Here is a 17,008-nt window from a genome sequence, read left to right as displayed (position 1 = left end):
ATTAGACCAAGTTGAAGGACAGACTTTTAGTTGATAATTGACAAGCTGACCGTACGCAGTCTTATAAGTAGTTGTAAGTCTCTATCAGTCAGAAAAACTCGTAATATAACGACGAGAATCGTGCGTGTATTCATGTTGCGAGAATCTCCCCCCCCCCCACTATTTTGTTTCATTATGATAGATTTAAATTAATAATTTTATTTAAATTTTAACTTAATCCTTTAACTGTCGCAATTCGAAGAAACTATAAAACGCATTGAATTTTTTTTTTTAAATTTGATTTCTATTCTATTACGGATGAACTATTGAAATTTATATATAAGTATTTAAGAAGAAGTGAAAATAAATTATGCAAATAACGTATACCCGCATGTAGTGTCTACATATATTTATATATTTTGAGCAGTTACTATTATAATCGTTATTAATGCTGTTATAAAGCCACGATAAAAATTTGAAGTTGAAAAATTAAGAATCAGTCGAGTAATGGATTAAACAGAACATAAGCTCAAAGTCCAATTTATACTCGCGAAAAAAATATTTATCTTTGTTTTATTGACGCGTTAAGGGATTAATTTTTATAATTTTTTATCGTTTTATTTTACAATTTCAATCATTTTGTACAATATGTCTCTCATGTTAATATTATAGTTTCAAAATAAACTTTATACAATATTAAATTGTTCCTTAATTTTTATTTTTATAAAACATGATTTAATGATTCTTAAAATCTATATAGACTTGGAATTAAGATAATGAATTTATTGAATATTTCATTTGTGAAATTGCATAAAAAGTCATAATAATTAATTTTCATAATAAATTTTAGAATATTGAAATCTATCGATTAAACTTCAGCTATTGTTTGTAATTTTTTAAATGATTTTTAATTTTATTCTTTGAACAAATTTCATATATATATATATATATATATATATACATATTGTATTCGATTATTCAATTTTAGTTCATTAGTATTTTGCCTTTAAGTATAAATTGTGGTTGTTTGTAGTATTCAAAAGTTGTTTGTTTGGTTCTCGCATCGAGTACACGTACGAGCTGACTGTACGAGAATAACAAATATTTCAACAATGTAGGTAAAATAGGTAGGAAATAAGTCAAGTAAGGTCGAGATGTAAGGTATTTCAATCATCTCCTCTAGGAGTAGATATTTTACTTAAAACTTTTACTAATACTTTTCTAACTTTGAAATTATAACTTTTTTATTAGAATTAGTTTTTAGATGTAGTCCCAACCGAGGAATTATATTAGTTGATTATTGTATGGTTATTATTTTATAGTTTTTTTTTTAAATAATTCAAATTAATTACTTTCTTAAACACATATTCTTAATATATATTTCTTAATTAAAAAATCACATTTTCGGTTATATAATGACGTGTAAATTTTTTGAAAAAAAAAAAAAAAAAAAAAAAAAAAAAAAAAAAAAAAAACAATCCAAGTAGTTATATAATGCACGTTTTAGTTCTTAGAGCTAAACTTTATATAAACTCACACAAGCAAAAAGTACTTTTTCCATATATATATATATATATATATATATATATATATTGAAAAACGTAAATATACTCGATACTGACTTCAATTGAATGCTATTAATTTTGAATTAAAACATAATATATTCTAACAATACAACATCATAATATAAATTCGGTTTAAAAATTTATTAATCTACTTATAACCGTAGATTGTAGTGCATCGTAACATCTGCATGACGATAGGGAAATATTTTACAAAAAAATCCCATACTCTAGTTATTAAATGGCAATGGTAAAGCGAATCGTTATAATGATTATTTCAGCAGAGAGAATTTTTTTTATTATAGTAATAAATATAAATATAACAGATATTATGAATAGCTTTGTAAAAATAATAAGTTTCTTTATTATATTAATACAATAACTATCTATATTTACTATTTCTTATTACTTTCAATATTATCAATATTATTATAAAATTTTTCATACATTTATATATTTACTGAAATTAGTTCATTCAAGCAAATCTACATAAGTATATTCTTTTATGAAAATTTAATATTTATATTTGTAATGGCAGTTCCTAACTCATATTTAAGTTCACTTATTCTACATTTTCTAAATTATATTTTAATTTTGTATATTACATGTAACTTAAATCTTTTTTACTCTGTAATGACTTTTAATCTCTTATATCAAGTTAAAGCAATAAAGAAATACGTTACGCTCTACCATCGCATGGAATCTCTTACGGTTGTATATTCGAATAACAAAAAAAATATTAATTTGTTTTATATTTAAATGAAATATTATTTATGTAAAAATAATATGTAAAAAAATAATTTTTTTTTAAGTGTAATAAAATTCATGATTTTTTATTAAAATTTTTAAATATATATAATAATAATAACGATAGAGTATAGTTTCAAACACAAATTCAAACGAAAATTATTACGATATAGATCACAATACAAGGAATATTCAAAATTTCTATATTATTTTAGAGTATTTACTGACTTGTCACATTAATATAAAATGTTAAATTTAAAATTTTCTATGATCTGTAGGTTTAAAAAAATTAGCTCAAACTTTTCTAATAAATGTTAAACATATTTTTTAATTTCTTTAGTCCTTTTCTATTTAAAGGATGAAGAAACTACATTAAATTTATCGTAATTTCAAATTCATTGAAAATTAATATCGTAAGAGTTGTTCGTCTAAGTATATTATCGATATATATATATATACATATATGTGCTAATTTAGTATTCTAGATCGAGATTAAACATATATTACTTGCTTTTTTTTCAAAACTGTAAATATAATGAATTATGCTTGCTATGTGCACATGATATGAATTTGAAACAAAATTTTGATATAATTTTGATAAAAGTACTAAAAAATCTAAAATAGAAATATTTAAAAAATACACGTAATTATTAATAAAATGTAAGAATATCCTTGTAATTGTATTACCCATATTTATAAATCTTTGAAGAATATGAAGTACAAAATTTTCAAAGCCGCGTAAGTGAATGCTCAACCGAAAGAGATTGCAAGTTAGAGAAACAGATCTGCATCTATGAACAAATGCTTTTAGACATTATTTCCCTTTCGCTAAAATCAATAAATGCCATAAAAATCCATAATAATAAGCCTTGTTTTTTTTTTTTGAAAACGCATAGGTCTGGTGCTGAGTGACATAATTGAGAAGTACTTTGTGTCACCGACACTTCTCAGGGTAGTACGTGTGGCTAAGGTTGGCCGTGTTCTGCGTCTCGTGAAAGGTGCCAAGGGTATAAGAACTCTTCTCTTCGCATTGGCGATGTCCTTGCCAGCGCTATTCAATATTTGTCTGCTGCTGTTCTTGGTCATGTTTATCTTTGCAATATTTGGCATGTCCTTTTTCATGCACGTAAAGGACAAAAGCGGTCTTGACGATGTTTATAACTTCAAGACCTTTGGCCAGTCGATGATACTGCTTTTTCAAGTAAGTTACGCAGCCCTTAATTTTAACGTTTGAGCAAATTCTGCTCACTGACAGCGTGCAAACTCTATTTGTTGTCTAAATTCTCATCAAATTTATGCAAAATGCCTCGAATATTTCGGAATATATTGCGCAATATTTACTCGGCATTGTATTGCTTTGACTTCGTTATAATTGTGTACTTTGAAGTTTCGAACGAGCAATTGCGATGCGCATTGTTATTAATTATAATTGCCATTACGTTTTTGGCATATGGGAGGCCGACATTATGTAACTGCATGTTTATCGAAATGTTACTAAATTCCCTATCATCGCACGGTTTGTAGAAACATAGGATGAATTTTACTTCTTTTAATAATATTCGGGATTGTAAATAACAAATAGTCTATCATAAATGCCTAATAAAATGGATAGTGAATTATTCGAATTGCGTAATTTAAATGAGAAAGATTTATCGGATAATGGCATTTTATGTTAAATCGACAACACGAATTATCGTGTGATCGCGTGTGCAGAATAATAATATGTAACTGAAGGCATATAGATTATAATGCAGCATAAAATTATGAATAAATATAAGCCGTAAATAGAAGCAACTGTATTGAGTTTCAGCGTATAATATCTCATAATATTATAATATGATAGAAAATCTCAAATGCCATTGAGATTGCGAGGTATAATGAAATTATGATTTGCCGGCGTCAGGTTATTGAAAAATAATTTGTATTTTTACAGATGTCGACGTCGGCCGGATGGGATGGCGTCCTCGACGGCATAATTAACGAAGAGGACTGCCAGGAGCCGAATAACGAGATCGGCTACCCGGGTAATTGCGGCTCCTCGACCATTGGCATAGCCTACTTACTCTCCTATCTCGTTATCAGTTTCCTGATCGTCATCAACATGTACATTGCGGTCATTCTCGAGAATTATTCGCAAGCCACTGAGGACGTCCAAGAAGGTCTCACCGACGACGACTATGACATGTATTACGAAATATGGCAGCAGTTCGACCCAGACGGCACCCAATACATACGCTACGATCAGCTCTCAGATTTTCTCGATGTCCTCGAGCCGCCGCTGCAAATTCACAAGCCTAACAAATACAAGATTGTGTCGATGGATATTCCCATATGTAAGGGGGACCTTATGTTTTGCGTGGATATCCTCGATGCTCTCACCAAAGACTTTTTCGCACGAAAGGGCAATGCAATCGAGGAGACCGGCGAGCTCGCGGAGGTACAGACGCGACCGGGCGAAGTCGGCTACGAGCCGGTCTCCTCGACATTATGGCGGCAGCGCGAGGAATACTGCGCGAGACTCATACAGAACGCCTGGCGCAAGCATAAGCAGCAGAGGCACGGCGACAGTGACCTCGACGGGGCCGATCAGAGCCACGACGCCGATGGGGACGGGGACGGGGACGGGGACGGGGTCGTTGACAGGGAGAGGGAGAGGGAGAGGGAGAGGGAGAGGGAAAGGGAGGCGGAGCCCGAGGCCGGGCACGAGGGCGACGGCGTCGTCATGCAGACGGCAGTCCTCGTCGAGAGCGACGGTTTCGTCACCAAGAACGGGCACCGGGTGGTCATACACAGTCGATCGCCGAGCGTCACCTCGCGCACCGCGGACGTCTGATGAATGGACACGACGACGACGACGGACAACAACGACGTGGCTGCTCCTCGCGACGACGCGGATGCTGATGGAGCCACGGCAGTTGGCTGAGGCAATCATTCGACATAATTATCATGCCGTTGCGCGTTAACTCAGATCTTGACGGGGTACGAGTGCCGAGGGGGACGAAGGGAGATCAGCTTTTAATGGCGCAAAGGGGAAGAGAGAGAGAGAGAGAGAGAGAGAGAGAGAGAGAGAGAGACGACGACGACGACGATGAAAACTGTGGTGTATGACGCTGACGAGGATTGAAAGGAGCTTGAAGGAAGAGTTCAATGGCGCAAAGGGGAAGAGAGAGAGAGAGAGAGAGAGAGAGAGAGAGAGAGAGGAAGGGAGGGAGAATATTTGAAATAAAATAATATTCGTTGGGTATACATCGTTGTAAGGATAGTATTATATGGAAGTCAAATCATGTTGCTTGCGCGATAGAAGACTGTCCTAACACGTATTTATAATAAATGTAAGAAGTTTTTATTATGGGACTGTTTTTCAAACGTAAATTCTACAATGAAAGAGTACGAGATTTTGAAAAATATGATCCACTTCTATGTTTTGCTTTTGACGTATAATATTTTTATTTTCTTTGACGTACTAGAGTTTTTCAAACACTTGATATAATAAATTTTTTTAGATTTTTGCAGAGTTTACGAACAATTTTGTAGAAATAAATCACATGAGCGGTTCCATATAAACTGACTATATCTTTCTACTAAATACGATACAATATTTTTTTTAACATTAACTACATGATCAAATTACATCTACATGAAAAGCAAACGCATAAATTAGTTAAAGAATTTGCTAAATTATAAATGTACTAGAGTTATGTAATGATAATATTACTATTACTATAATCAGATACATACAATTTTTCTAAAATTACTGTATGTAACATGACCTCTAATACTATAAATATCAAAGTATGCTTATGAAATGTAAAAAATTAAAGCAAATGGAAAGAAAGAACCGATGCGACAATTTTAATAGTAATTGCCTATTATCGAATTTCGACTTAATAAAGAAATGTTTTTCTATGCTAGTTGTAAAATATCGGTTTCCTTCAGTCCAATAACAATTAACAATTATAATTAAATAATAATAATAATAATAATAAACTACTATTATATTACACCAATTCTAAGACATCAGATTGTGTAAAAAATTATAAAAACTTGATAAAATACTTAATAAAGTACGCGAAGTGAAAAGACATTGTAATACAATAACAGGTTTCATAATTTTGGCGAATCGTTTGTTGTAAACTTAATCAAAAGTCTTTTTTGCTAAGACAAAATCCATTTTAATAACCACTATTCTATTATATAACGTATCGCAGCCTTACTCTTAATTATAAAATTTAAGAAATTCTTCAACAAGTTGCCTTTACAATTGAAAAAATGATCATGAAATAAAAAAAAATAATGTCAAAGAGCAAATCAGTAATAAGTCTAAATTATGCCACAGCATTTACTAAGGGATCAATAAAGTATTGAAGCCTAAATAAATAAAATTTTATTATGTATTAAATATAAATCGTGATTTTTTTTAAAATAACTATTTCTATCATTAATTTAACGCACATTACAATTTTAATAGAAGTTGAAAATACTTCTTTCTCCATGGTAATTTCAAAATATTGATAATTACTAAAATAATGGTATAATAATTTCTTAATTGTTATTCGATAATATTGAAAATTCTAATTTGTTAAGTCGATAATTTATGCAGAAAGTCTAAAATGTAATATACATTAATTATAATGCATTTGAAACTCTTTTTCGATAAATCCATACGTATAAAAAGGACTCGAATGATAGAACGTTTATTACTATATTCTAGCTGATATATATATATATATATATATATATATATTAATATAACATTGTTATTGACAGAATTGCAAGTCATATATGCCATTAAAAATTATTTTAAAAATTATCAAATCACCAGCGAAATGATGTTATAATTTTCATTTAATTCATTTTGTATTAATAGTAAATTTTATTTATATTAGGTTATAATGCTATCCCTTGAACATCCAATCGCTAAATGATAAAATTACAATTTCTAACAAACTAGATAAGAATTTTGTACATTATTTTAACTTTATACTACTTTAAATCTTAGATATTTTAGTAAACACTATGAACTCGCTCAATTAAAATACTGTTATAAATAATCTAACAAAACTTTCATTGCTACAGAAACATGTAAATTTATAATTTACATAAAGATCTCTTTATGTTAATACATATAAACTTAAAATTTTAACTGAAATAAGAAAATATAAGTCATTTTACAATTATATATATTAAGACTATTATGCATATAAATATTATTAATGTATACTATGTAATTTTTATATCATAATTATTTAAATTTTTAACAATTTATTTCTATAATTGAAATAGGCAATTTATTTCTTTCGATAATGTCGAAGTCAAGGAATTTATTTAATAATTGAAAGCAAATAAAAACTTTTAATATTAAATATAGAATAACAATAAAAAAAAAAATTAGTAAGAATAATCGATTATTCAAGTTTTTATATTTATTTTTTCTAATAATAAGTAATTATAATAGATAAAAGCAAATCAATGATTCAACGAATTTTTTTCATCTCATATACAAAGTTATATAATTAATATTTACATGAAAGTGCAAAAAAAGTAATAAAAGAATATAAAATGAAAAATGATAAGGGTAATTTAACTCTTCTTACTCCAGTGTACAAGAGACTTTAATTAAAAAAAAAAAACTCTCTCTCTTCCTTTCTCATATTTAAATAATATTGAATACATTATTCAATACATTATGTTTATTTTATGTACATAATTTTGAATTAATGAGTGTAATTTTTTAAATAATAATCTTATTTTCCATTTCAATAATATTTTGTTATTGTTGTTAACTATTAGAGCTTTTATTAATGTAAATGGGATAATAAAGCTAACAACATTAAAAATTCTATTAATAAGCTTCTGCTTAATAATTGAAAACATTATAATATGATATGTTATTAAAATAAAGTTTGCGTAACTTATCAAACTATACAAAATTTCAGTATGGAATAAAAATTTACATTTACATTGTATAATAAAACATTTATGAATATCATGTATTTTGTTATACTATGAAACATTCTACTGTTGATAAAACTATCGTCATTGCGGAAAAATTAATAATTATACAATTAAAGCCTGTATCTTTATTCAAAATCATAAATATCTTCTGATCCTAAGGCACATTATGCAGAAAGTAAAAATTGCCGTCGTCGCCGTCGTTTCTTCGTTCTATATCCGAAATGTATTGCGTACAATAGTAGATAAAATGTGCGTGCGCGAAAACATATAAACGTTAAAAAAGATAAAAACAAGCTAACACATATACACATTGTGCGCAATTATATGGAAATTGTCTAATACAGATATTGTATTTAAAATCTGTCCAAACATATGCAAGTAGTTACAAAAATGCTGTATTCTTATCGTTCCAGTCACTTCCACTATAGACTGAGAATTGATAAGTAAAAATGCTCTTTTCTACATGTCCATATATGTACACGCACCAACATGGTCGCATACAGAATGAATAAGACAAATCCACATATACTCCATGTATGCATACAAGGCGAAAGAGAGAGAGAGAGAGAGAGAGAGAGAGAGAGAGAGAGAGACACACAGAGAGAGAGAGACAGAAAAAAGCATTTGCACACAGTCGTGCAATTAAATAAATAGACGTATACAGATGCACGTACACAGAACGACCATTCTCGAAATTTCGTGTGAAATAAATTATTAAATATGTAATTGCGTGTAAAAAAAATAGGAATATTCGTAAAAGATACATGATAAATAAATTCACGCATAGCTAAAGAAGAATAAAAATCTTCAAAGTAAATACATGTAAGTGTTGTAAGGTTCATGAGAGCGGAAAAATTAATAAGCACGCTCACTTATATTACACATTCTATACTAAAAATCGAAAAAGTGTGGACAGAAAAAATATAAAAATGGAAATATAATATATGATGACAAAACAAAATAAACGGATTATAAGTCATTTGTCAGCCATAGAAAGAGAGAAATTACCGCGTATCACCTAGACTCATTTTTCACCATGAAAATTTCTGTACATATTATGTAAAAGGATATAAGAATTAAAAATTAATTCGATTTGCATCTTCGCTGCTTATGAATCGCACACGTACATTTGTACAATCTAATGAACGTACTTTTTACTCGAGAGAAATAAGATGATTATAAACAAAAAAAAGTAAATTAAAAAAGAACAAAATAAAAAGATATACTGAATTATTATAAATAAATAAGAAATGCGATTTTGGCTCTGCGTAATGGTAACTGTTTTGGATGCGCGAGAAAGCAAGTGTTCACGTAAATACACACGTCTAAGCAGTTTAAAACGTACATATACATATATATATATATATATATATATATATATATATATATATATATATGAAAATAATAAGATGAAAGACGCTTATAAATCGTATTTTCTCGTTTCTCTATAAGAAATATTTGCGCGACACGACACGTACTATATACAGAGAAAATTTTGCAAATTTTGGTGTGAAAGCAGCATAGAAATAAAAATAATGAAAATCAATGCGATAATGCATAATACTTATTGATGTCAAACGATTTGTATGAATGCACACCCGGAAATACGAGTGACTGAAAGAGCAGGAGCGAGAGAGTGAGAGAGTGAGAGAGTAAGAGAGAAAGAGAGAAAGAGAGAAAGAGAGAAAGAGAGAAAGAGAGAAAGAGAGAGAGAGAGAGATAGAGAGAAAGAGATAGAGAGAGATAGAGAGAGAGAGAGAGAATGAAAGAAAGATAAATATTGGGAGTAATTTGCACTTTGGAGTTTTGCAGCGAGCTAAGTGCTTTATTTTGTTATTATTGATACAAATTCACAGCAAATAAGCTTTACACTTACGCGTCTTAATGAATAAAAAATATAAAATAAAATAAATACATGAAAGGAAAACAGAGAGCGAGAGAAACAGCGATATAATACTGCGTTATTATAAAGAGATAAAGAGAGTGCGAGCAATCATGAAAATCGCCCTACATATTAAAACGTATGCATGTGCTTAGAAAATAATGAAATGGGCTATGTTCCCTCGGGTTTTCTGTTTAACGAGTTAATGCACGATAAATTATTTATATTTAATCATATATTCGTTATGGATGCCGTGAAAATTCTTATTATTCTGGAATTCCATTGAAGCTATCTTAAAATATTCTTGTCAATTAAAATATTTATTATAAGTTAGTAATAGCTTTCACATTTTATCTTATTTTAGCAATACATTTTTTCTTTTTAATGATTATGAATAATTAATTTTATTTTATATTTTAATATTCAGTATATTGCTGTTAGAAAATTATATGAATATGAAAAGGATTTTTTGAATTCTTACTAGATAGATTTTATAACATATATTATTTGTAAATACATTAATTATAAATGCAATTGCTTTGCGTTAACTTGACAAAAATGAAGATAATTTTAGAAAATAAACATGTAAAAGCCACATATGATTTTGGACAAGTTACGGTAATATGAAGTTAGCAATGTGATAAAAGGTAAAGATAAAAATTTTTAATTTTGTAAAAAATATCGATTAAGAGCTTTAAATGTAAGTAATGAAAAGTAATATCAGATTATAAAACATTAGCCTACTATTATAGTAGAACGAGTGTAATAGAACAAAATTAAACAATAATTTCTAACATAATAGCAATATATTATTCGCTTTTATTATTATTATTATTATTATTATTATTATTATTATTATTATTATTATTATTATTGTTGTTGTTGTTGTTGTTGTTGTTGTTGTTGTTGTTGTTGTTGTTGTTGTTGTTGTTGTTGTTGTTGTTGTTGTTGTTGTTGTTGTTGTTGTTATTATTATTATTATTATTAAAGTTAAATTCTTCGTTACATTTTATTTTATTTTACAAATATCCATCAAGATGCGCTAAACTATATCTCAGTCTGTTTGCCGTCCCGGTTGTATTGCGCGCCTTTGTAAACAAAGGAGTACGAAAAAAGATTAAGTAAAGTGCATAAACAATTATTGAATGATATTAAGATTTTAACAAATATTTCGCACGTAAGAAAATTATAAATATAATTATAAAGAGAATGAAAACGGAGAGAACAAAACTAAAGAATGAGAGAAGATAATGAAATAATAGTGATAATAACAAAGAATCAATTGCACAAATATTTTTTTAAGGTTCGATATTCACTACACTTATTATATTTACTATATATTTGTAAGCAATAGAGATCTGAGCACATAATTATCATAATTGTACGTTTATTTGTGATATTTGCTCATATTCGCTAACAATTGAAATTTAAAACCTCAATTGCTCGCGATTTTCTTAATTTTCTTTATGATTTTCATTATTAATCGTGCACTAACTCGTTCGGTTTAGCTCGAGCAGAAATAACTTGTACGCATAAATTAGAGATTATGTCTACATGAATTTCGTCGTTACGATCATGTATCAGTAAAACAAATTCTTCGTACAGTAAGTTACATTGACTTTCAGGCTTTATTGAGGAGAAATCCTAGGGACTTTTAAAATAGCGCATTACAGAGGTCTCATCCAAACCTTTTTAATGCGTTTTCTTAATTCTCTCTTCGATTTTTCTTTTTCATCTCCTCGATTAGCGTTAGACATGGATTTTTGTGGTTTATTTGTCTTTAAAGGCAATTTTCCCTTCAATTCAATTTTGTCAATGTACCCTATTGTTCCGAGCTCGTGGAATTCGAAAACATAAAAATCCGAAACTTTGGAATTTCACAAGTGACATTGAAAGCGTCATTTTGAAACTTCCCCAATTGTAATCATCTCGAATGACCTAGAAATTCCGAAGTTCTCGAATTTTAAAAACATAAGCAACAATGAAAATTATAATTAAAAGGTGCGAAAATTTTCTCTCACTCTCTTCGCCCCAAATTAACAATATTATTGTAAGAAAAAAAAAAAAAAATACGTAAGGCAAACAAGACGTGTACATTTACAGAAGAAAAATTACGAGGATGATAGAAAAATTTTTTCTCAAAGACTAAAAAATAACTAAATACTCCAAATCATGACCTTAACAGAGTATAAGCAAAGTCAGAAAGGAATTATATTTAAAAAAAAAAAAAAAAAAAAAAAAAAATCTGCGGGCTTACTAGACAAATATCTTTCTGAAGGTTCTCTAAAACGTTATTTTAACTCATGCGATAATAAAAATACGCTAGTAAAAACTATCATAAAGTGAGAAGCTAAACCAGCAGCAACAATGAATACTTTCATGAAAGAAAATGAAAAATATAAAGAAAATAAAAACCAAAATTAACGTCAACTAAAGCCTCTCGGCCAGTATAATGAAAAAGCAACTGCCATGGGTCACGGATACATAGCTAAAAATTTTAAGCAAATGAATACAAATGAAGTCAGCAATTGAATCGTTATGCAAACAATTCTTGAATTATTCATTATTTGTCATTTAATAAAAGTAAAAACAATAAAATAAATGTAACGCAGCATCAGAAAATCGAAGTGTTAGAGAGAGAAAATTAATTTTGTTTCATTTATTTTTATGAATTTAACAAGTAAAATTCAAAACAAAAACAAAAAAACAAAATAAAATATATAAAAAATAATCGACGATTTGAAGTTTAAAAATAGATTTGTGATGTAAAAATATAAGAACATCAAATTTTTATAATTAAAATTATTTTTATTTTTATCTTATTTAATTTTTTTAATATTTAATACAATTTTTCTAATTTAAACACAAATTGGCATTTTTCATTAAAGTACTTAAATTATCGTGAAAAATTTATCAAAAATATTAATGCAAATTTGAAAATTATTTAGAGAGAAATTATAAAGATTTAGATAATGTTTTCACAATAAAATGAACTAATAAAGATTTGTTGTGTAATTACTTAAAAAGTCATTTAAGGATATATAATAATACTATAATATAAAAATTTTCATATTTAATTTTCACCGCTAAAGTCATGTCCTAATGCTTTTATAAACACTTTTTTATACAATCTTAATAATGCAGATCAAAAATTAATATCGCAAATGATGAATCGTTAATTCCAATAAATTAATGTGTAGCGTTCATTATCGCGCCCCTCTATTACGTTGTAATTACGTAATTTGAAATACCGGTTAAATATAAATTTAAATAATTAATTAATCGATATGTAATTATTTTTTATGAAAATATCGAATTAATATTTATGTGATATGATTAATCAAATTATTCATGAATGTTGAATGTATTGTTTGAATAAATTAAAATCCAAATTTTAATCGGGTACTTATAGAATATATAAAAACTGCCTTCCCTGATGATAGTTGGTGTAAAAATCTAAAAATGGTTATAAATTTCATATTATATTAAATGTTTTTATTAAATATCAAAATCTATATGCATCACAAGTCTAAAAAATATTTGAAGAGATTTAAAAATCAAAATCTTTCGTTTCAAAATCAATAACAAATCAAGAGTGAAATGAGTCGGTTGCACAATATTAAAATTAATTAATACTATTTTATCATTGTTATTTATTACTAAAGAATCAGGTGATACGAAAAGCGACGAAATTCACGATATGTAAGGATGAGGGAGTAAAAAAGAAATATCTAAGCGAATGACAAGCGTTGTTAAACACAAAAAAAAAACAAACGAAAATAATATGAAGTAACAAAAAAGTGGGAGTGAGAGAAACAATTATAATTTAAAAAAGATGTGTGAAAACGAAAGGATTTGGATAATGCGTATTATTTCTTGAAGCGTGATATAAGTTGCAATGAAAAACGGTAAAAACGAAGAAACAAATTATAAAGAATAAAAAATTATTCTGGTAAAGGATTTATATACTCGATTGTCGAGGTATTAATACAAAAGAGAAAAATTGATTTGTTACTTAAATTAGTTAAAACGACCCTTATATTGATTATTGTAATTATAAAATAAATAATTATTATCGTAATAGTTAAAAATTAACAAGTTGTTACCGCTTTGTTATACACGATATTATTAATATACTAAGATTATAATACATAAATTTTAAGCGGATGTATAGTTAATTAGACCCTTATTTATCTTAGGCTTCATGATGTTCTCTTCGTCTACATACTTATCTGCCTACCATTTGCCTTGTGCCTCTATTAGTTTTCATCAATGTTGAGAAGTTCGCAATTTTTTTATTTTAATTTATTATTAATTTTGATCGACTTAATAATTGATCTTTCCAACATACGTTAAATTTGATTATACCGGAGCCATATATATATATATATATATATATATATTAAAAATCTAAATTATATAAATATATTTTTCCGTCAACGAATAATCTTGTGTCAGTTAATGTGGCTGTGTACGTGAATCGTCGATAAAATCTGCTCGAGTGGATAAGGATTTTGTTTTTAAGAAAAACATAAACACAAGTAATAGGCGATGCAGCATATTCAATACGCGTCACTAAATTTTAATCATTCTAAAGTCATTTAAAATAAAATATAATGCTTAAAATATTATTTATTTTTCTTTCATTTGAAATATTCAGTACATAAAATCATACAAAAAATCTCAATAAAATGTTCAAAATATTATTGCAAAATGTTTATATAGATTATGATTTATTAAACAAATTTCGGTTAAAAAAATTTGTTATTTAAGAAATTTTAATGAGTGAGTAAATTTAGTCAACAATAAAAGACACTCGAAAGATAATTTCAAAAACCATAAAAATCCTTTTAAACTCATTAGAGTATTAAAAATAGTTTAAATTAGTAGTGCAATTTAAATGAAATATAACAACGAAAAAACACCGACAACGTATAATTTACATATTTTTATAGAGAACAAAGACTAAATAAATAGAATTTCAACGTTCTAATATAATTACCTATAATTCTTTAATTGTAAATATTATTCCAATCTGTTGAACTTCTTTCGTCAAAATTTTTGTTCTACAATTTTTAAAAAAAATTTAATCACAGTTATTTTAAAGATTCTACAATAATGTTTTATTTGTAGTCTATGGTTCAAATTGATTTTTCAAATTTTTTGTTCACAAATTTTTTACAATAAATTTTATTTAATAAATTTATCATTAATAAGAACAAAATATATTTTAACATTAGAGAAATAAATAATGACATTTATTTTATTCAATTTATTTATTTCAATCAATCTATCATTATCAAAGTTTCTTCGTAAAAAGATTCTATAGTGTGATACACAAAGGTAATTAGAGTTTTTTTATATTACATGGTGTTCATATAATTCATTCTCTTATTAGTTTATTTCAATATATAAAAATATTTTTCAATGAAAATTTCTTTCTTTATCATGAAACATAAGTTCATAAGTTTGTTATTTGTTTATTGCTTGAGAAACATGTAACTTGATACTTTAATGCATATGTTATAAAATTATTTAATTAATTAATCATATTCTAAGTAATTGCAATTAAATATTTTTCTTTATCTTCCTATAAACTTATTTTATGGCATAATGATGAATACGTAGTCATATTATAATAAAATATTAGTAAATATTTTATATAAAATTTCGAAAAATTAAAATGATATTTCTTTATAAAAACTTTTTGGTTTATTCTTTGATTTATGAAAAAATTTACATTGACATATAATATATATATATATATATATATATATATATATATATATATATATATTTTTTTTTTTTTTTTTAATACCTATTAAGAATGTTTGCATGACTTAAACTACGATAGGAAATTAAAAAGACTTATTAATATACTAATATTATAATAAGGCACTATATTACTATATAATACTTTACTTATGTAAAGTAATATAATTTGTGTTTTCAATATGTTTAAAAATGTGTGCATTTAAACTTTTACATTCGGTACAATAAACTTTGAAAAAACCTTAACAATCAATGCAAGTGAATATTTCAAGTTTAGTTCGAATAGTGATTTTACATTACCAGTATCGAATTTAATTAATATAAAATTAACTTAATTTAAAAGTCTGTTAAGAATGTCAACTTAAAAACAGCAAATTTATTTCAGATTTCTGTTTTTCTTCATAACTTAGCACATGTAAAATATGTGCATTACCTTTATTTCGTTAGATATTACCACGAAGTATTTTTACTTCAAATCTAAATTGATAATTGCAATAAATAAAAATAATCACAGATTCTATTTGATTTTATAATTATCGTTAAAATTCAAAGTTTATGTAATTATTTGTTCGGATCAAATGCTAATCAAATTTGATCCAATCTTATTGATTTTGTACATATATCCATTTTATATTACTAAAAATATAACAATCGTTTCTTCTTTTGTATAGAAATATATTGAGTGATAAAAATATAGATATATTGATATAATTATCTGAACATTGCAAAGATTCTTAAGAAAATGTGATACCTTTAAAAAGTAATATTTTTCAAAAATATATATAGTTTAATATCGTATTTTGATTTAATCGAATACAAATTTAAATAAATTCAGACGTGGAATCAAGACACTATATGTGATTGTATAAATACAATATTAATCTATAAAAAAAACATAAATATTTTTCTTATTCAATTAACAAATTTTTTAATAATTTTTTTCATTAACAACAGTTTTCTATCAATAATTCAAACAGTTTTTAATACAGATAAATAGATAAATAGATCTTTTATACCCTATTTTTATTTCTAAAAAGATACAATTTTATTCTCAAAAAGAATTTATAAATGTAACCATTTTTTGTAAAATTATTGAAAAACTATTTAAAAT

General features: G+C 26.7%; 1 protein-coding gene across 1 annotated transcript in view; it reads left to right on the top strand.

The window, feature by feature from the left end:
* para (sodium voltage-gated channel paralytic) overlaps nucleotides 1-5,337 on the top strand; it is a 59,691-nt gene extending 54,354 nt beyond the window's left edge. The window contains exons 30-32 of the mRNA XM_011506256.1: nucleotides 3,185-3,489; nucleotides 4,222-4,920; nucleotides 4,996-5,337. Coding sequence (XP_011504558.1) covers nucleotides 3,185-3,489; nucleotides 4,222-4,920; nucleotides 4,996-5,121 — 1,130 coding nt within the window. The 3' untranslated portion in view covers nucleotides 5,122-5,337. The remainder of the gene's footprint in view (nucleotides 1-3,184; nucleotides 3,490-4,221; nucleotides 4,921-4,995) is intronic.
* Nucleotides 5,338-17,008: the final 11,671 nt, after the last annotated feature.

The sequence above is a fragment of the Ceratosolen solmsi genome, unplaced genomic scaffold (genome assembly GCF_000503995.2).
Source record: "Ceratosolen solmsi marchali unplaced genomic scaffold, CerSol_1.0 scaffold7, whole genome shotgun sequence".
Taxonomy (NCBI): Eukaryota; Metazoa; Arthropoda; class Insecta; order Hymenoptera; family Agaonidae; genus Ceratosolen; species Ceratosolen solmsi.
The sequence above is the reverse complement of the archived record's forward strand: the minus strand, read 5'-3'. Positions and strand labels throughout refer to the sequence as shown.